The 21,112-nt window shown below is 36.6% G+C and overlaps 1 protein-coding gene and 1 pseudogene across 1 annotated transcript; both read right to left on the reverse strand.

Annotated features, from left to right (window-relative positions):
• Nucleotides 1–1,184: 1,184 nt before the first annotated feature.
• LOC132548747 (uncharacterized) lies at nucleotides 1,185–5,076 on the reverse strand (annotated as a pseudogene).
• A 7,533-nt stretch (nucleotides 5,077–12,609) lies between these two features.
• Nucleotides 12,610–18,924, reverse strand: LOC132548722 (calcyphosin-like protein). Its single transcript, XM_060212601.1, has 2 exons — nucleotides 18,534–18,924; nucleotides 12,610–12,860 (listed from the first exon to the last, which is right to left on the reverse strand). Exons 1-2 carry the CDS (start codon nucleotides 18,922–18,924, stop codon nucleotides 12,610–12,612), a joined length of 642 nt encoding a protein of 213 aa, XP_060068584.1.
• Nucleotides 18,925–21,112: the final 2,188 nt, after the last annotated feature.

Genomic DNA, 21,112 nt, shown 5'->3' on the forward strand with positions numbered 1-21,112 from the left:
GCCAGCAGACTTTGGAACATATGTAACGCCAGCATACTTTGGAACATATGTAAATCTAATGAATTTGTTTATGCATACAGTGTGTTTGCGATGAAAATAGCATACCAGCACGTTACTCTGTGGAAAGATGTTTTAGTGTTTACCAGAATATAGCGGAGCGGGATTTAAAATATATACTTCAAATGCATTAATTTTGGAGGTAAATAATCATTTTCGTTGGCAAATGAAATCTGTTTAACTTAACCAAAATTAATAGTTTTTGTTTAATCTAGCTAAAATTAATAATTGGCTTGTATTAAAATTATTGATGAACTCTTATATCTAAATAATGTTTTCTACCCAGAGCACAATAATTTAAAGTTCTCTCTCTCTCTCTCTCTCTCTCTCTCTCTCTCTCTCTCTCTCTCTCTCTCTCTCTCTCTCTCTCTCTTTCTTTTTCTGTGTATGTGTTCGACTTTATAATGTAATTATTCTAAAAAACATATAGCGAATATAGAGACTGTGATATAAAAACGGAGACCAGCTGTAAAACTAAATAAAATTTAGATTAGAATTTAGATTTAGATTAGATTTCAAAGGTTTTCTGAATCATTATTTTACCAAAAGATACAAAAACAAAAAACAAAAAAAAAAACAAAAAAAAAAACGCAACGCAAGAACACAAAACATGTCCATTATCGTCTGAAATTCCAATACCCCGTTATCCAAACAACGATTTATGACTTTTTCTTTCCCTGATTCTTCTCTCTTTTTTCCAAAAATAAATCGTTGTAATGAAAGTAAATAAAATGTCAAGATAAACTTACATTTTGCAGAAAGTGTAATCATTTGCATTAAGTGGTATTTCAGGGTGTTTGGTTAACGTAGCGAGTCTGGCAGGTGACCAGAGAAGATTAACAGACTAAATCTATCACAACACTAGAACCTGTCTATAAGACATGCAACTGCAAGCCAGAATCCAGGTAGACCTTAATACCATTTGGAATAAAAACGATTCGTACTGGTACAGGACACGATGTGTGGGGTCGGACGGATATGTGCAATACTTCATGTCGCCCCGTTCTTCCACTCTCCTCGAAAAACAAATACATCAGAATAAAAAAGAGACAAATACAAAGATCATAACTAGGTTTTTATTGATTACCTGGAACACGTTAGCCATCATAAACGTATGCGTTTTTCATTTAAAGTTCAATTTGCACTTGACGTTTACAATCTCTGCGTTTCTTGTCTTTTCTTGACCTTTCTTTAGCATTGACCTTCACCTTGGCGCCGACTCTGGCCTCTAATTTGAGTCTTTCTTGTCGGTCTTGGTCCTGTTGTAGAGCCAACACCAGTTCCAGCTTCCGGCGAACGACTTTCATGTTTTCCAGTGTGATAAATTTGATGTTGCCGATGGCGGCGTCTGCCTCGTTTTGCTTCCTAGGGGTCAGGGTTGGAACATTGTTTGACCTTTTGGTATAATGTGGTAAACCATCTACGTTGTTGACGTCTACAATTGTTTTATCGTCCAGTTTGACTCGCCATACGACTGGTTTAGACTTTGGAGTTTCAGTACATTTTGGTGACGGGACAGTTTTCTTAACCACACGAAATTTACTATAGAGGGCGCGCTTATCCACATCAGATGTTCTGGTAGCTTTGCTACTGCTTGATGTAGCCTCGTTTTCACCGGAAAATTTACGTTTGCGTGAAGCGCCATCTGTGGTCCAATTTGTTTCGGTTGCAATGTTATCATTCTGTAAAACAAGAGTATCAGGCCCTGAATTTAGTATGAACAAAGTATACACAAAGTTTCTTTTTCCTAGTTCAAAGGAAGGCAAAGTTATGTCCTGTTCACGAAAGTTTTAACAAAGGGAAACAACTCTGTAATCAAGGGGTTGCGGGCTCAAATACGGTACATTTCCAATTGTTTTAGTATAACAAAGTTCCACTATCCTATTTTAAATGCATTCCAAGTTATAATATGGATAAGAAAATTTTAACAAGGAGAAAAAAAAAACTCTGTAAATAAGGTGTTGCGGACTTGAACATTGATTAACAGCACGTTTTTCAAATTACCAATATATACACCAGGTTTAATTGTCCAAATTTAAATGAAAGCAAAGTTATGATCCGGACACGGAATTTTAACAAAGGCACAGCACATTGTCATAGCATGAACATCGTATACACCAATTTTATGCTCCTTGCATAACTGTGTGCAATGTTAGGACGGCTAGAAAGTGGACGGACGGACAAAACCGCAAATATATACATCATTTATATATTTTCTGATAACACAACAACAAAGTAATTCAAACATCTTAAACTGGATAAAATCAAGTCAATTTAAGACACCCACTGTCAGTTGATTTTGTAAATGAGATGCTTTCTGTGGATTAAGCGATATAGTTAGTGCTATACATGCATCAAGCAATTCTATGGACCATCACAGAGAACACAGATTTCAGTAATTGCCTTACCTGTGACTGTAGCTGGTAGCATGCCCCTGCGTAATTACGGTCGTCCAATGATGCCAATCCCCTGAGTGAAATGTTACATTGACCATTGTCGCAATATATATTCTCGTGTTCTTTTGCTGTGTTTTCACTTCTTTTCCCACTTTTGTTGTTCATCCATTTTGTTTTGCAGATATGCTGCGTATCTGCTGTTTCATTCCTGAAGTTATTGGTGCTTTTGGTCCATGCAGTGGCATCACTATGGTTTATGGTATTCTTTGCCAATGTCTTGTCAACAAAATGATCCGTATTATTCACTATTGTCGAGGTTGGCCTCTTGTACAATCCATTATTTTGGCTGTTGATGTTGTTTACGTCAAACAAATCTTGGTACGACGAACCAGTCTGGTTCCAGTAGTACCTGCTGGTGTCGGTCTCGTTTGTACCGTAGAACCAGGGGTATGCTGTTCTCTCTCCGAGGTCAAGGTCATTGACAGGAGATTTTCTGTATCCGTTATATGGCCTACCATCACATCCGCTGGCGTTTAAGAGTTGCTGGCCAGTACTTGTTTGAGCGTTATTATAATATGCGGTTCCGAATGTCTGGTTTCTTCTTTCTCCTTCAGAGGTCGTTCTATTTCCATAATGTCTATTGTACAGGTCACTCATATTTGGCTGACTGGTTGGATGACGAAGAATCTGCTGGTTAAAAGAATTTAGTAAGAAATACGTTGACAAGAAAACGTGAAACATAGATACATATCTGTCACATGTTTCTCAAATCAAATTTGAGATAAATGTAAAACGAAGTAAGAACAGTAACATTAGAAAGTGGAACGCATCTTGGATATAAGAGGTCTAAGGTAAGTTAAACTGAATTTACAAGTAAAGAGAAAATGACTATCTCTTTTAGTATGGAGAAATTCTCACAGTATATATATATATGTACAGTTGAAACTCGTTGTTTCGAAATCGCTTGAGTCGAAATCCAGTTTGAGTCGAAGTAATTTTCAAGTCCTTCTATATCTTAGTAATTTTAGTTCGGATGACTCGAATTTCATTGAGTCGAAATTTCGGTTGAGTCGAAGCGATTTGACAGTCCCTTCAATTGTCGATGTCTCGAAATTAATTTTTGTCAAAACATCAACTTGTCTCCTGACGATAACGAGTTTCGACTGTTTATATTTATACTTTGGGAAGGGGACATTTCGAAGTAGGTTAAGGAGTTTGGCAGTGAGGATATTCGTCTTGATTGTAATGGAGTAAACATCGGCAGTACAATAGATATTAGCATTGAGAGTAACGAGAGGTCCCAGAGGGATTGACGCCCACCATTGACCGATCTTTATTACTTGTTATCTCTTCTTAGCTGGTTAGCTGGTGTTGGCTAATAATGACGCATTTTGAACCATTGACTCGCTGTTATCCGGTTGCGCAGGATATTGCCCCAGTGTCCATTTAAACGACTTTTAAAAGTATTCAACATGGGGACTTAAACTGCCGAATTTATTGTTTCTATGCAAAAACGATCTTTTCTCCCCCGTTTTCCTCTTAATAATTTGATAACAAGGGAATCCTACATTTGAAATTTAAGAAAGATCTGAACAAAACTTTCGGAGAAATAGCAATAACTTCAATTATTAAAATCCAAGATAATCTCCGGTCAGCCATTTGTTTCTTGAGCGAACGCAAAATTGAATGGGCACAACGTAGGACCAAGGGAAATATACTCATCACGTTTGAGTAATAGCCTTCCAGTAATCCTCAAGAAATAATGATAACAAACGTCAACTGTCAAAATTCATGATGGTTGCCGGTTGGCCATTTTGTTTCATAGATCCCAAAATTAAACTGTATCAACTTGTAATCAAGGATAACCTAAATAGGAAAAATTGAGGGCTTTTTAGTACTCCCGGAGAGATAGCGATAACAAACTTTCGGAGAAGTCAACATCCAAGATGGCTGTATGTCTGTCCTAAATTAAACGGGCCCCGCAAGGAACCGAGGGTAGCATACAAATGAAATTTGAGAAATATCCATCCAGTACTCCTCAAGAAATAGCGATAAGGACGGACGGTCAGTTGAGTAGAACACAATTGGATAGTAACATGAATAAAATAGGACATGTCAACAAAATTTTAATCTTAAAGTCAAAGTCGGGGAATCTGGGCCAAAATAGGAACAAAGGAAATGTTTATAGGGATACTCATAAATTAGCACGTGGAGAACCATGCGTTCTGGAAGGGTAAGCACCTCTGTAATCCAAGTAACCACTGTCACTCTACGTTAACTATAGGTAAACAACAAGGGACCCACACTATCGCATGAGGAAACAGAATATTCACCAATGAGATCATTGTGACGATCGTAAAACTAGAACAGGGAGTTAAAGGAGTATGTGGTAAATATTAGAATACATCGTTTAACCAAGACGAGAGATTTTGGACAGTGAATCAATGGTTATAACTTAAACATACCTCGTCTATGGCCTTCATAATGGTATTTGGATGTTTTCTTCTAAATAGGTTCCTTCTTTATCTTTCAAGATGAGAGTTTCCTGCGATCTCTTTCTGCTTCGAAAATGCGCGCTGCTGCAAGTTACACTGGCTGCAGATGTAACTAAGTACGACGTCATAATAAGCTTGACACGACATTTCATTATGACGTCATGTCATTGTTTTCGTGAAAAATAAAATCACGTGTTATGTATGTCATGCAAATGCAGGGGAATTTTACGCACGTTTACAGTGCATATAACTGAAACTGATAGGGTGCCATCCTCAATACGCCATGAGTAACCTGAATGATGCAAAATTGGAAAAAAAAAATTTAAAAATGAAAAACTTAACAAAACCCCACAAGAAAGACTTTCTTTGATTTTTTAAATTCGTCGGTTGTATTTTTTTCTTTCATATGTTCATGTGTAGGCTACTTTTAAACATGACTGAATTCATTTGTAAGTTTGTAACGTCTGTAAATGTATACATATACGCATTCAAGATTTTCATAAACTTGCCACTTTGATTGACAAGAGATGTACATGTATTTTGGTTTGATAAATGCTCTTGAGAAACTTGCTAGACATGAGGAAAACTCAGATACATTATAATTTATTAGTGGACTTCTAAGCTCGTGCGACTACACGTGCATAAATAAAAATACATCTTATGATTGAATGCCACTGTTGCTGTCTCAACGACAAACATCTTTGATCATTTCACAAAGATATCAAACCAACACTGCGTAATTTGTAATCGCGTCATTGTAATTTTGAAGACTTGTAACTTTTAAGGGACTTATATTTTGAAATGTTTTATTTGTATATAGTAAAATGTTATGGCTACATAACCAAATAGATATCAGAAATTGAATTATTTTTTTAATTGGAGCTCCTATTGTATGAATACATTAACAGTGACTTTTGGTGTCTATAATAATGAAAGGTCAATTTTAGAATTGATGTTGGCAATTTTTTTCATGTTGCGACATAGAAATTGAATTTGTCACTAATCAATGCGACTTACTTAACGTTAAATTAAATTAAACTAACGACTAAAAACTTGATCTGTAATATTTTAAGAATAGTGCTCTAAAAAGGCATTTCAAGCATTTTTTAAACGTACATGAGATTGTTCCCAGGCTTTTGAGACTCGGATACTGGATTTCTAGACTCATGATTTTCGTACATTCTGTTGGGAAGGAGAGATACGTTTGAGGGGAAGAAAACAACCAGCAGAGAAACATATATACAGCAGAGAGAAAGAGAAACAGGCAATTAGGAAGGATCTTCGAGAGCTGACGCGGCGGTTCAAGAGAGCAGGAGAGTTAGAGAAGTCAATAGAGAGAGGGGATAAGGGGAATCCTCAAAGGGTTGAGAAAAGCAGAGAGAATACGTAAAGCGCGGAGGGATAGGAAAGTAGAGAGATGATTTTGTCACTGTATAGGTTTACAAGCTCAGTTCTAGAAGAGAAAAAATCAGGAAGACTTGTATGTTCCAAGGAGCTGTTGGAAAGACACTTGAGAGGGACGCATGGGTATGCCTTAAGTAATGAACCATAAAGGCCATATGACAGAGTAAAGAAAGTTCCACCACTCGATGAATCCTTAATCATCTTCGTTTTCTATATAAATAGAAAAGTAATTTTTGTCGGAATCGGCACTGCCGATCCGTGGAAGTTCAGTCTGGTCCGTCCTTCACTGAATGTTTCAAACCCTAACTCTCTGGATGGTGGGTCCACAGTGGTGATCAGTCATGGTTGGCTTCCATGTGCTATCCTATATTTTCATCCACACCCAACTAGAGGCGGCATGTTCAGCCGCTTGAGCAAGCCTCTGTATTGTTCCTTTCCCCCTTTTTCCAATAACTTCTAGTGCGCGGAACATTCTTCACACTGATTGTGCAGGGAAACCCCTTCACCCAACTTCCACAGGAAAGTTCCATGTCTGCCACCTTGCTCCCGACACTCTGTCAATAGGTCCCCGTACTTCGCACGTTTCCTCTCATTGACTTGTCCACACCTCTCCTCCCATGGTACAGTCAGCTCTACCAACATCAACTTCTTCCTCTCCTTGGACCATAGTACAATGTCTGAGAGCTGTCTGGACAACGCAGGGAAAGACGATCTCTGTTCTTCCTTCACAAATTTGATAATAAAGGCATTCTGTTTTCTACTTTCCTCTTGGCCTTCCTTTTCTCATCCAAAGTATCTGCAAGCTCACGGAGTACCTCGTTATGTCTCGACCTGTAACGGCCCTGAGTTAGTGCCGTCTGGCAGCTGGTACAAGGTCCCTCATACAGCGCACATTCCGGGTCTGGTACCAATCCCCACCTGTGGAGAGTGGCCGGTGATGGTCAGACGTCACAGACTAAACACAGAACTTTAACTGAAATGGTGGATATCGCTAAACGTCCTTCCAAGTTACTCGTTTCTCCTCTGTGTCCCATCTTGTTCATGCACCCCGACAGCCCATCTCCACTGTTTTCCTCCTCCTTTCCTCCTCCTCCTCCTGAACTCTGATTTCACTCTTCACCAGTCCTCTTTTCTCTCTATAGCCTGTTGATTTCCAATGTTGCCTGTGCGTTGTTCCCATACCTTGTCTTCCGCAGCAAACTGTTAGCACTATGTCTTTGTGTCTGAGCCTGCTTTCCACGTCCTCTGCAGCCTTATTTGTTGACCTCTTCCTCCATGTCTTTACATGAACGCCCGCCTTTCGGGCTTTCTCATCCTTCGAGTATTTCAGCGTCATGTCAAGTCTGGCATTTCCTACCTTATATTCCTCCACCACAGAAGTAATTGACGTTCTGCTGTACAAACCTACGCTGGAGAAAGGTGGTGGCACTCCTAGCCAACACCACAAATGTCGATTGACATGATAATTCAGGACCTTCCGACAGACTATTTGTAATACCGTGGGGATAAACTGTACCCCTCTCTTGACTGACTTGTCTTCATAAGAAGAAATCCATTTGTCGTGTATACCTGGTAATTACTAGCACTAGGTCTTTTCACTTTTTCGTTTTCATTATATTAACATTGTCGTATACGTGTTCTGGAGGGGACACCAAATCAGCGAAGACCAGAAGTGACAAAAGGGACTTGAAAGAACACAGATTACACGAGTCCGAAGCCAGTTATGGTTATCATTATTTTTAGTATCTAACAATTACTATCATTTAATGTCGTGTCAATGCCACCAACGTCGCGAGAGAGAATTTATAGGGATTCCGTACTGGCGGCCATAACAAAAATTAGAAAGTGAAGTTGGTGGGGGGGGGGGGGGGGGGGGGGTTGAAAAAAACTCAGTTGACAACACTTTGACACATGAGTAATTAAGTAGGGAATGCTTTATCTTTTCATCGATGTATTTACTATCGACCTATACACGTGTCGCTAACCTGGTGTTTTTAGATTAAGAGGAATTCTGACCCCAACTCAGGGTCCATGATATGTGTATTTGATTGTCAATGACAGGAAGAGAAAACTGAGTTATTTTGTTGTTTATTTTTATTTTTTTTTTGGGGGGGGGGGAGGGGGTATGCTTTTTGATATGCCAATGGCCGTAGATCTTGTTGATACATACATTGGATTTAGAAAAAAATGTCCAATGAGTGTTTGATGAATGAGATTGGCCAAGTATTCATCCCGGGTAAAACTACTGCACACTAACACTGGTTAGACGATCAGTCGAGGAGTTATTCTATCATCTCTTCCAAGTACTAAAAGAGGCTGTCGCCAAGGTGATCCAATGGCCCCATATTCTTATTCTTTGTGTTAAAATATTAAGCATTAGGCTAATGATAATGAAAGTGTTAAGGATATGGGTGTGAATAATTGTCCAATTCTTATTTCTCGGTATGTAGGTAACACGTCTCCAATGTTAGATGGTACAGAAAGATCTTCGAAAGAATTGAATACTTTTGCAAGAATTTAAATTTTTAATTTTTTTTTTAATTTTTAATTTTAATTTTAATATAGATAAAACTCAGGTGGTCTGGATAGGAAGCAAAATTTAAAGTGAAGATACTTTTTACCTGATCTAAACCTACAGTGGTGAAAGAATTTATTTATTCTTCTTGGATAAAGAAATTCAGTGTTTATATTTTATATTTTTCAGATTCCAAAACATAACTTCGATAAAGAAAATGAATAAAAGTAAAGACGCTTATTAAGAAAACATGGAGTAGGAGATAATTTACTCCATAGGGAAAATTCATCTGATAAAAACTTGAATTTTATCATAGTTTGATCATTTATTTACCTAATCCTGATGATCACTTTCTGAATAAGTTATACATGATTTTTTTGGGGTTTTTTTTAACAGTAAAACTGACAAAGTGAAGGGAGATTTGTAATTCAAAACTATTGTGATGGGGGAGGGAGGTAGGGGGTCTCAAAAGGATGAATATAAAATGGCAAAACATTTTAAAATTATATAATGATTTTCATATGCCCTCCAATTACGGAAATGCTTATGTTAAGTAAGTCAAAATAAATGTAAAAACAAATTTTGGAAATATGTCTTGGTTTGGACAAGATTTAATTTTCGGGATATGGTTAAAAGATACAGGAAAAGTTTGTTTTGAAAACTCTTGGTGACTTGGTGAGAAAACGGTATTTTACAAGGCAATGTACAATAAAGGATGAATATAATAAATGATTTGATAAAAGAAATAGATACTCTTACTTTCTATTTGTCCAAATATATCAAGTCAATTAAATATCATGGTCTGTTGTCTACCATCAAAAAGTAGTAAGGTCAATTTGGGAAAATGTTCAACAGAGTATCTGCTAATACCTGTTAACATTGATTTTTGTTTTAAAAAAAATGAAAGGGTGAACGATTTATACAGTCTTATGAAGGATATTATTCCGAATGGTACGAGAAAATCGGAAGAAGTGGTTCAAGTTTTATAGTAACAAAATATAATAAATTACAATGGTTTCAAAACAGAATAGTTCATGTATAAAATAAACAGGATTATCCATCAACCCGACTTGTCCCATTTGTCACTCAGAACAAGAAACAATGGTTCACATCGTGTAGGAATGTCAGGAAGTACAGAACTGTTTTTACAAAGTATAGAAATACCTTTAGACGTACTTGTCATTCTATTTTCCTCTAATAAAGAAAAAAATCGTTTTTGGACTCTAAGTACAAAATGAGCATCAGGCATACAACAAAACTTAGTATGTTTTTTTTTTCAGATTATGGTTACGTATTATATAAACAAAAATAGATGTTTACATAAAAAGTTTAAACCCAAATGCTCTTGTAAATGCTACAAAGGAACACTATATTGTCCAGAAATACATAGCGAAAATTAAAGAGATATAGGACATACAAAATGAGGAGGACTGAGAATGGAAAACACTGATACAACTTACAGATTCAAACCCATCTCTCTCTCTCTCTCTCTCTCTCTCTCTCTCTCTCTCTCTCTCTCTCTCTCTCTCTCTCTCTCTCTCCAACCCTCCCTCTCTCTCCAACCCTCCCTCTCTCTCTCTCTCTTTCGTAAGTATCGAGGTAGGTATCTTAGTTTTAACTCTCCATCATCAAAGAGCCAATCGTCTGTGGTCCATCTGAGCTATCATTCTTTCCATCCGCCTGTCAGTCCTTAAACTTGGAAAGCACTTGATGAATCCTTCTTTAAGTTTATATTGGTTGTTAGATGTGTAAGGTCAATTAATTTTGAGAACCGTGAAATGGCCGACTGTCAGTTATATCGTATTTTGAAAGAACCGGGTTAATCGTTCTCAAATCTCATTTGCAAACTGTCATGGGTTCATATTTGTGCAAATCCATTTGGACTAACCTGTAAAAAAAATCCTGCCGATAGACATAGACAATATTGAATTTTTTTGAAGTTATCTTGGATTTTGAGAAATTTATCTCAAACAACTTCTAAATGGATCGTTTTCAGTATGGATGGGAAAGTAGAGAAAAGAAGGGATGACATCCAGCCAAGGACCCTCCTGGGTCTTTCATGTCTCGATGCTATCTGTGGTTTCGAAAAGTTTTAATTTTCCGGAATACTTGGCTTCGTTAAAACCGTTTTTTAACTATTGATATTTTTTTATTTCGCATTGTAGTATCGTCCTCATCCTATCATTTGAAATTTATTAAAAACCGTTTCCACAGCAAAAATATAAATTCAAAATCAGTATATAGTTCTGTCATTGCATGTTATGTTTTTCCGTATTTAAAATATCTCGTATATATGATGGAAACAACCATTCGTCTGATTACAAATATATCAATATGGTGATTAAAACATTTTATTCACAGACAAAAATACATCAACTGTCGATGTAAACATATTCAATGATTCAAAGTTACAAATTACAAACATATACGTATATAAAAGAAGTATTTTTTTCTTAAATGACATTTTATACAAAAAAAATACATATTCATATGATGGCATGTTGTTTGATTTTTTTATTTTCGACAGAAGAAGTTAAGATAAAGTGTGATACTTTAAATGAGATCGTGCATGTTGAAAGCAGTAAAATTTGATTCACTTTTTAAAATCTCGTACTTGCGCACACAAATAATCCGGATTAACAAATCAGGGAATAATCAATTAAAGCTACGAAATCCATTACCATGACAAAAAAGAAAATGGTAGTAATTTGTGATACGTGTTTAGAATGAAAATAAATGAATGTTATGTAATTGCGCAACTATATTGCGGATTGCAGACCTGGTGGAGAGTGGCGTAACCAAGGCCAGATACCTGTCTTTTTTTTAAATATCATACATCGTATTCCGCTAGACGTCGCGCAGATAAATGTAAACTGGATTGCTTGTCGCAGTTATCTTAATCCCTGCTTGTCTTGTTCGAAAAATGGAACAAGCGAAATATAGTCAAGGAAAACTGTACCGAGACATACAATCAAGTCTATGATAAAAAAAATCAGAGCGGAGCCAAGCGGACACTAACGGAACTAAGGTAGTTAATCTGCTTTGGAAGGCTTAGGCCTATCCATGGATTTAGCGATTCGAACGTTAATATTTTTGAATATAATTAGATATAATACGATGGCACAGATGGCTCCTACATGTATATATAGTGTTGTCGAAACTTCAGATTATCGTAGATTAGCGTACAACCTTTTGGCACTGTTTAATTCACTGTCAGATTTTCATATCTCTATTTTTTTACATACTTTTCTCGTTCTCGCTAACAGTTCCTCTAAAAAAGCTAAACCATTGTTATATTTTGACAAGTACACACCTAATTATTCCACCCTTGTTTTCATTGTTAGGGTTGGTGTTGTTCAACGGAAACCTAAAAACACTTAATCAGGCATAAAATATATAACCTAAAAAGAGATAAAATTAAAAAAAAAATAAGAATAATAATATTTTTCGGCCTCACGTCTATCCAGAAAACACAACACCCCTGAGTCTCTCGTTATGAATTATGAATGAGTTCCGGCCCATAGGACATCAATCATGTTCACCATCCTCTCGACTGTCCGTAATTAAGTTCCACGAGCGAGAGACGTATTCAATATTCAAAGTCTAAATAAGACAGTCACGTAAAATAAAAACGACACAAAAGCTTCATATATATGGCCAAAGATTTCGCATCACCGAATCCTTGTGTACGTAAGAATGCTATTTTTAGGTGTACTGTATCAAGTCTCTCGTGCGTGAATTTCTATTTTTTGTTGTTATTTGATCCTTTTTTCGGAAGACCGTAAGAAGCTCTCATCGTGAGGTCAAAGTATGCATCATCATCGTAAAGTGCGCTGACTCCAGCGTAGTAATCTAGGAACTCTTCACGTGTTACTACTCCATCCGGGTTATTTTGGTCGTCAATGGTATCCAGGAAGCTGCGTAAAGTTTCCTCTTCCGACCATTCACCGGACACATACTTGGGGTGGCATTTCACATTATCGGAAAATCTCACTGAAAATACATGAAATAAACAAGATGTTATTTTTTGTGTGATGAAATTTTAAGAAATGCTTACCGTATTGTTATTAGATGATATCGGTTTAAACCGAAACAGATATAAAACAAATTTCATCTTACTGAAACGACATAGTGCCATTACAGCCTCTGAAGCAGTGACAGAGTACAGCTGTGTTTTAGCACGTACTTTAATTCGCCAGAATACCGCTTGGAACTATATTTCCACGTCGAGCAATTATTTTGGCGTGATACCAATTTGCATAATTGGTATGTAATGACAGGTAAACAAAAATTAAACAACAAATTATTGAAGTTTTGGGTTGACAGTAAGACAAAAGTGGCTCGCCAACGGCAAGCTCTCCACGTTTGTCTTTCTACAAGTTCAATCTAGGCCTACGTCACATTGCAGAAAAGTGTTTTTTTACCAGACTTATCCAGTACTGTACAGAGGATGTGCCACTGGGTTCCTTTCGGATGAAATTTTTGATGTCAATTTTTCATTTGCAAAGCTTTGGGAAAAAGAACTACAATCATGTATCATATATCAAAAGGATGACATTTTTATACTGAGCCTATCAGAACTATCATTCCGTTGTCAGAACGCCAGCTGATCGGCGGCAGCACGCGAGCTCTCAGACCGTAGGAGGACAACACGTCATGACATGCATAGCGGGTAATTTGGTTTGCACATACGGTACAATTAGATTGTCCATTCAATTTTAATCACGACACAATGCTTGTTATTCTAGCTTTCGAACGAAAACATTTTTTGATCCGGTAGTCTTTTATCCAGTATGACAGTTTTAGTCAAGGATAAGCAAAATATATAGACAAACACACGATCTCACTTTTTAAATCAATACATATCCAGTTCCCTTTCATTATAAATCCATGTAAATTCACGCACGATTATTTCATTTTGATGTACGCTAGAATTGGTATGCAGAACCAGTTCTACATGACTTTATTTTTCGGTGCCACTTGCTGGCTCGGCCGAAATGGACAGTCGCTGCCATAATTGTATGTGTAAACTAAATTACTACGCACGACACATACACAAACTCTTCTACAGACAGCGTCGGTTTGTTAAATAACTATTGTGTGTGTCGCCTTCGTTCTAATTTACAGAGGAAAAAAATATATTATTCTTGTTTTGAGCATCGTCCACGCGTCTCTGAGCATTAGCGGCATTGATCGAGGTCCAATCTTTACCAGAGTGCATTGCAGTGACTGCAAGGAAGGACAACTCTGGTAGAAATTGGTCGAGGTCGTAAATGAAACGATAGCCATTGAGACATCACTCTGAATGGCTGATTGCAGCCACCACTTTATACAATTCAAATAGAATCAACCAATCAGCAAAGGTTTAGGTTATATAATATTTGTGTGATAATGAAAAATGTAGTTGTACACTATAGAAATACATTAGTTTATCAAACCATTCTGTCATCAAAAGACAAAAAAAAAAAAAAATACCAACAAGTCAACGTAATCATAAATCAAAATCTAATTCAATAAAATCAAGGCAAAATATGAAGAAAAGAAAGATTTACACGGAGACTCTTGAAAAAGTTCATGGATAATTAAACCAAGTGTTCCATAAGAGTTAGCGTTTCCTGATTCATCGTCGACACGTTCACCTTGGTGAATCAAAGTAAGAAGCAAGTAATGAGACGTTCTTAAGTAAGAACAAGGTATAAAAAATAAAAGCTGAACATGGCGAATCAAGTGTGTGTGTTAGAGTCACCGCTATGTAAAACATATCCCCCCTCTCCCACTCATTTTTTTTCCAACACAGTTTGCTTAAGTTTACCATTCGTCATATTCATCTTTTTTTCTGGCTGATTGTCCAAAGATTGAAAGGTTCTGACATTGTCTCGCTGTCAGATAGCGTGTTCTTATTTATAATATGAATATCTTACTTATTCATACTATCGTTATTTCGCCATATTGTAATTATAAAGTTTCCGTTACAATTAATTTAATAGTATCAAGTGAATCTTCCTATATGAAAGAAATTGATAATACATATATCTATTTCTATCTTTAAAACCTTACACATCAAACACATTGCTAGTCGTAGTGGCGTCATTGCCAATTAAATACGACCTCCTGCATTGTGTAATGCACGCGCGTGTGTGTGTACTTAATTTCATCCTCGTAACACACCAAGAAATGTGTATGCAAAATATAGCACGTAAGTGCTACAGCCCTGTTAACAAAGGTAATTTTTTTATATCCTCGTAATGTGGAATAAAGTTGGTTGTTTTGTACTCTTCGAGATTCTGTTCGATGTTAAATATTGGTAGACAAATTATCTTTGAGCGTTGCTTAAATCAATTAGCACGATGTAGACCAAAATCGATTTTATAAAAATAGTATGAAATAAATGTAGGCACATCACGTATATCCACTTGATTGATCTTCAATTGTTTGATTCACTTTATGGTCTATCGATCTGTACACAATAATGAAATAACACGACTTGTGGCAATCCTTATCTTAAAAAGTTGTGTTACAGTAAGACAGTCTGAAATAACTGGACGGTACTGTGTGCTAACCATGCTTTAAAAACGCTTTAAGAAACACATTTTTTAGCCTAATCGTAGTCTTGTCTGATTGATGTCGCAATAAAAATATTTTGTTTTATATGATGTCATGTTTTTACTATTAGCTATCAGAAAAAAATGTTTTTTTCCTTCATGTCCTAGTTTTGAATTAGAATTATTGTTATTTTTAAATTATATTAACAAAATGAAGTCCTGTAAAATTGTTATGGTTAATGAAACAAAAAGTCTAGACAGAGTATCACCACTTCACACAAGTATAACAACTGAACTCCAATCACCAACCAGAGAACATAATGTGACGAATTCAATCTATGTGTTTTCTTTTATTTGATTACAAGAATACAATTTGATTTCCTAAATTTGTGAATTGTTCGAGAAAATAATCAAAGAGCAAGGAAGTGCGACTGACAGGGACATAAAAAGAATTGTACCTGTTGTTTTCACCAACTACAGTAGTACAGGGACATGATGATTTGTAAGGCAAAACCTACATCGTGTTCCAATATTTGGACAGATGTAAATAGATGGTGTAGAGTTAAGTAAACAAATTTGTTTGCAAGGTTTCAAGGTCTTATTCCATCACTCTGACACACCCACGTGTGTAACAAGAGGTTACACACAAAGAGTTAACATGATACATGGCGTTTGAGAATAAGTTCAAAATTACAACATTTCTTGCAAATATTGATAATTAACTTTTGCATAATTACATAGATAAGGAACACAAACTGGTACAGAAATTAACTCAATAATTTATCAAGTTTTTGTATGAATTTACAATTTTTGTGAAGACTTTTACATTGAACATATGTAAAAAAAAAACAAAAAAATGTGCATTTTAATTTGTCTTAGATAAGTGAAGACTATTTATATTTTGATTTTATTTGTATTTCTCGTCATGCATGTTACTGATTCATTATGACAAACCGATCAATAGTGAAACTTATATCTTATGCCGGAGTTACATAATGTACAGGTTTTCTCTTGACGGGGATTACCCTACCATCTTCCTGTTTCTACAGGTAAATGCATATATATGGGCATAACTAGGTAGTGTGTGATATGAACTTATTACGTCATCCACAACGACGACGACGATGATGAAGACGACACATCACAGATATGGAAATCTCACGTCTTAAGCCTAACAATGGTCTTAATGCTGTATATTTTAAAAAAATATAATTACTGGTTTGAATATACTGATCAGAATAACCACATATCGATAAATCTTAGATTTTTCCGTTAGGGTTGATAAAAACCTCTGTTATATATAAATAGGATAAATTGTCAGATATCTTATGTATTTGTAACACAGACTTAAATACATCAAAGTGTGTGCTATAAAAGGCTTGGAAAGCCAACCTGACCCCTTCCCCTTCTTCACTGTATATATATATCAACGATATACTCTACTTATACGAAACAAGCAATCTATCTAAACCCTGAATGCACGTGCGTACACATATAAACACCAACGGTCATAAATTATGCTTGTCAAAACATAGACTGTAAGCAACGCAAATAGAACACGAAGTAAAATGGCTTTAGATTTCTATTGAAGTCCGAACATAGTGGTAAGCCTCCACCTTCAGAACCAATGTCAAATGATGTGACTTAACTGTAAATTTGTGATGGAAAAAATGTATTTACATATCAAAGGACCAGAAATATAAAAGCATCTAGTGAATGCTTTAGTTTCTCAGTCCAGACAACCAATTGATTGGCCACGTATGACCTTTCTCGTGGTGAGCCGCGTGCTTATCATTTACTAAGCATTGATTGACAGCTTGCTTCCAAAGTTGAAAAGTTCAACACTTGCCCGGTCGTGCATGGCCTTTTGTGAACTCAAACTGAACATTAGAAAAGAAGTAGGTTATCATCAGAACCATCCTACTATGGTTGTGTAAATTTGAATAAAGATGAAACAAAACATTTAAAATCAACAACATGTGAAACATCCAGGATTATTTTGTGGCTTGGTCTCCTTTTAGTGGCTGGTGTCTACCTGACTGAACAACCTACGGGAGGTCCGTCGCACACAAACAGTATTGTTTTTAACAACTGATCAAAGGATGTGTATATAATTTGCGAATCGGTACCTTTTTGGGAACTGTGAGGAGTTAAAACCGCCTTCAGAACAACCAGAAAAATATTTACACGTATCAGAAGAGGCATAATATTTGTCTACGACAATAATCAGTGGCAATCATGCCTGTAATGTTATCTGCTGTCTACGTACCCTGAAATTACTGTGGTGTTATTTGTGCACGAGGTAAATGTTTGCTCTCTTACAAGTCCAGTTGGGCAAGCGGTATCGATTCACCGCCAATTATCTGAGCTAACAATTACGGCACAACAAAGTGTTCACGGTCATACAAATGGTATCGACATCCTTTGAATATTTCATGAATTGTAGTTTGTTTGGTCTGATTGTATATAGAGATATCATTACCAGGATCTATGTGTTTTGCTCTAAGTTACACAATTTACTTTGTATTCTAATATTTAATTTCTCCTTCCAAACTCAAATTTTCTCCTCAAAACTCCCCAAGTCCCCATCCTCGAAATATTGAAACTCATTTTTTCACCCCAGTTTTCTACCGCCACTAAAAAGTTTACTACTCCGACATTTGATATGAGATCTTCTCTCATCCTTTCTATTTCAAACCCCCATCCCCCCCACCACCACCCCTCCCCCGCCCCCAACCCTCCACCCCTCCTCCCGTTCCTCCTCAATCAATAAACCCCTCTCTCCGTTCATGTTCTTTACCATGTCCATCAATGCCATGCTCACCTTTCTTTCCTTAAACTTATACCCTAACCACTTCCTTCAATCTTATAACCTATCACACAATCCTATATCCCTTCCCCTCGCCTCAGTGTCATGTATATTTTCCCCACCTCTCACTGCTACCGTCACCTCAGTCCTATACCCCAAATACGTATCAAATAGCGTTCCCTCAATCATATATAAAATAGCGTCCCCTCCATCATATATAAAATAGCGTCCCCTCAATCATATATAAAACAGCGTCCCCTCAATCATTTATATAATTCCCTTACCTCTATGCACTTCTTAAATAAAACACCCTACCTTTCAGATCTTCACACTGCAACTGGCCATCGTTGTTGACGTCAAGTGTATGAAAAGTCTCCATGATGACGTCATACCTCGTTTGGGACAAGGGAGGCCTTAACCTATTGTGAAATTCCTTAAAATCAACCATTAGGTTATCATCTGTATCAAATGAACAGAATAAGTGTTGTATTTCTTCATCGGTGAGTGGGTCTTCGAGTCCAAATCTCTGTATTCCAATCTTGAACTCTTCCATGGACAACTTTTGAGAAAAGTCAATATCCATATGTCTAAAGATTACTGACAGATGTTTCACACCCCCGCAGCCCCTAGACAGGACCGCCTCACGAATTCTGGACATAAGTTCGATTCCTTTCTCCGACAAGTCCCGTTTCCAAGAGTTATACATCTTCTGTTACCGAATCGAAATTTAACTTTATGATGTCAAAGTTTATACAATATCTTTCCAAACTAACCTTTGTCCGTCCGTCTCAACTGTTCAGTTCTTCACAGGAGGTAATTATCATTACATTCCAATATACAAATATAGCTCCGTGTCTCGTTTGATCGTAGAATCACGGAAAATGTACGTGTAGATGTGTGTGTAAAAAATTTTACTTCAGGACATCACGTATCAATCATCAATATTTTCTGCATCTCTGTGTAATCAAAAGACACGCAATGTCATTCCCTGTGTTTCATATATCAAGAAACATGCTATACACCACTTCCGGTTTACCAGCAGAAAAACACGTCAGAAAAACTCGGAGGTTACTTTAGGAAACATTTACACCAATCTAATGTACAGTTATTGACTGTGGTAGAAGTCAACAGATGTTCGGTTTAACCCCATAGCCAAACTGTTAACCGACACTGCAAGTCATTAATCCTCCCTCAGAGTGTATATGTCTTCTGTCTGTAAATTTACATAGCAGTAAACCAAAAAATTGTGGTTTGAAAAATCCTCAGTGTAGAGTAATTTTTTCTTAGATGCAAATCCTTGAAACGTCCGATTTTCCCTATGGTGTGTTTTAACAGTCAGAAGCCTGGAATCGCTGTTTGTACGTGTGAAGACTTTCTGGTATATTTAAGACCTCCACATTCACTTCTGCCTATGAAACATATGTCTTACGTTTGTGATTTTCCACAGTATATGTACTTCAATATTAAGCTTCTAATTATTGCATATACTATCAATTAGAATTAAATAGGCCTGTCAGTAATTCTAAGCTCGAAAAACGTCTTTGCAGTATGTGGTCTGAGCATAGATATTTGTTTATCATTTACATGAATATAATAGTTCTTAAGCCCTGTAGATGAATATCACATACACGCCATATACATGCCAATTTAACGCCGACGATAGTTATCACGCTTCACGACAATTATCTTTACAACATAAAGTTAATTTACCATAGATAATTATTTCACCATGTCCATAATGTTGGCTGCTTAAATAGTCATGAAATTTCAACAGTCCGTCAGCTTCTAGCGGAGCATTCTCCATAACCTCGCACGTGAGAAACATTGTTGTGCGTATATGCCTCCACACACGTGCTCACCCGTGTTATTAGCTATAGATGTTGTGCCACTGGCGTAGCCTTGGTTACGAGTCAACAATGAAAAAAAATCCAATTGTTTGTTATCTAAAACCATACTTTAAAATCCGAAACCGGTCTCTTCCGCACATAACTTGACCACTGAAGATAAACATGTGTGTTGATTGTTGATAACATAACTGCAATGTGTTTTGTGAACGTCCTCTTTGATTCTTATAAACGCACGGTCGTCAACAAGAGAAATCAATCAATATATCGGATTGTATAATGAATTAGACTTGGACGAATCGAATCCGTTTACACTTTCAATTTCCGTTTTAGTTTTCCAGTAGATTTAATAGTATAGATTTTTCCTGCGAAATCGTGATGCCATTGTTTAATGTGTCGTCATGGAAACAGATACAACATCAACATAGGTTTTATGTTCATTTTCTTTTAATGAAACACGTGTCTCATTGTTCAATTAGATGTTTGATTTCCTTTAGTATTTGAGTTCATAACCATTGAAAGGATAACTGTCGGTTTGTTTGTTTTGAGGGTTTGGCGTCCTGGCAACAAATCAAGTCAAACGAAGATGCGGCCCATTACTGATAAAGCTAATCTAGGACCGTTCTATATTGCCGCTTAACTGTTTCGTTAATATGTCAGTACATATGTTATAGCACTTCATCATACCACCTTATATTGACAATAGGATAACAAGTGTTTATCAGTCGATGTAAAGCGCGGTGGACGACGTAGTCTCTTGTGTTTCTCAAGAAATCTAGAAACTGACCGGTCTGTGATGAAATTTTTATGTCCTTGGGTAAGACACTATACCTAATTGCTCTGAACGGAATGCAACGGGCCTTCCGTATGTTGTTCAATGAGTAACCACAAGGAGACTTTGCCTCAAAATAAATCTGGCTGTTCACGAGGCAATTGCAGCAATTAACAAAAAAAAAGGACAAAATGAATACCAATTTCAATACTTTTGATTTGTCAGGGGGCGTAACTTTCAACCCTCCTCTCGTGACTGTAGACTCAAATAAAAACGAA

Source organism: Ylistrum balloti, unplaced genomic scaffold, assembly GCF_031769215.1.
Source record: "Ylistrum balloti isolate Yb309-2 unplaced genomic scaffold, AGI_CSIRO_Ybal_v1 Utg370026, whole genome shotgun sequence".
Lineage (NCBI taxonomy): Eukaryota > Metazoa > Mollusca > Bivalvia > Pectinida > Pectinidae > Ylistrum > Ylistrum balloti.

Excerpts from the sequence above, each read along its gene's own strand:
- LOC132548722 (XM_060212601.1), bottom strand. The coding sequence starts at position 18,924 with ATGTATAACTCTTGGAAACGGGACTTGTCGGAGAAAGGAATCGAACTT. Across the intron at positions 12,861-18,533 it reads GCAGTGTGAAGATCTGAAAG|TGAGATTTTCCGATAATGTG; the intron begins GTAGGGTGTTTT and ends ATGTATTTTCAG.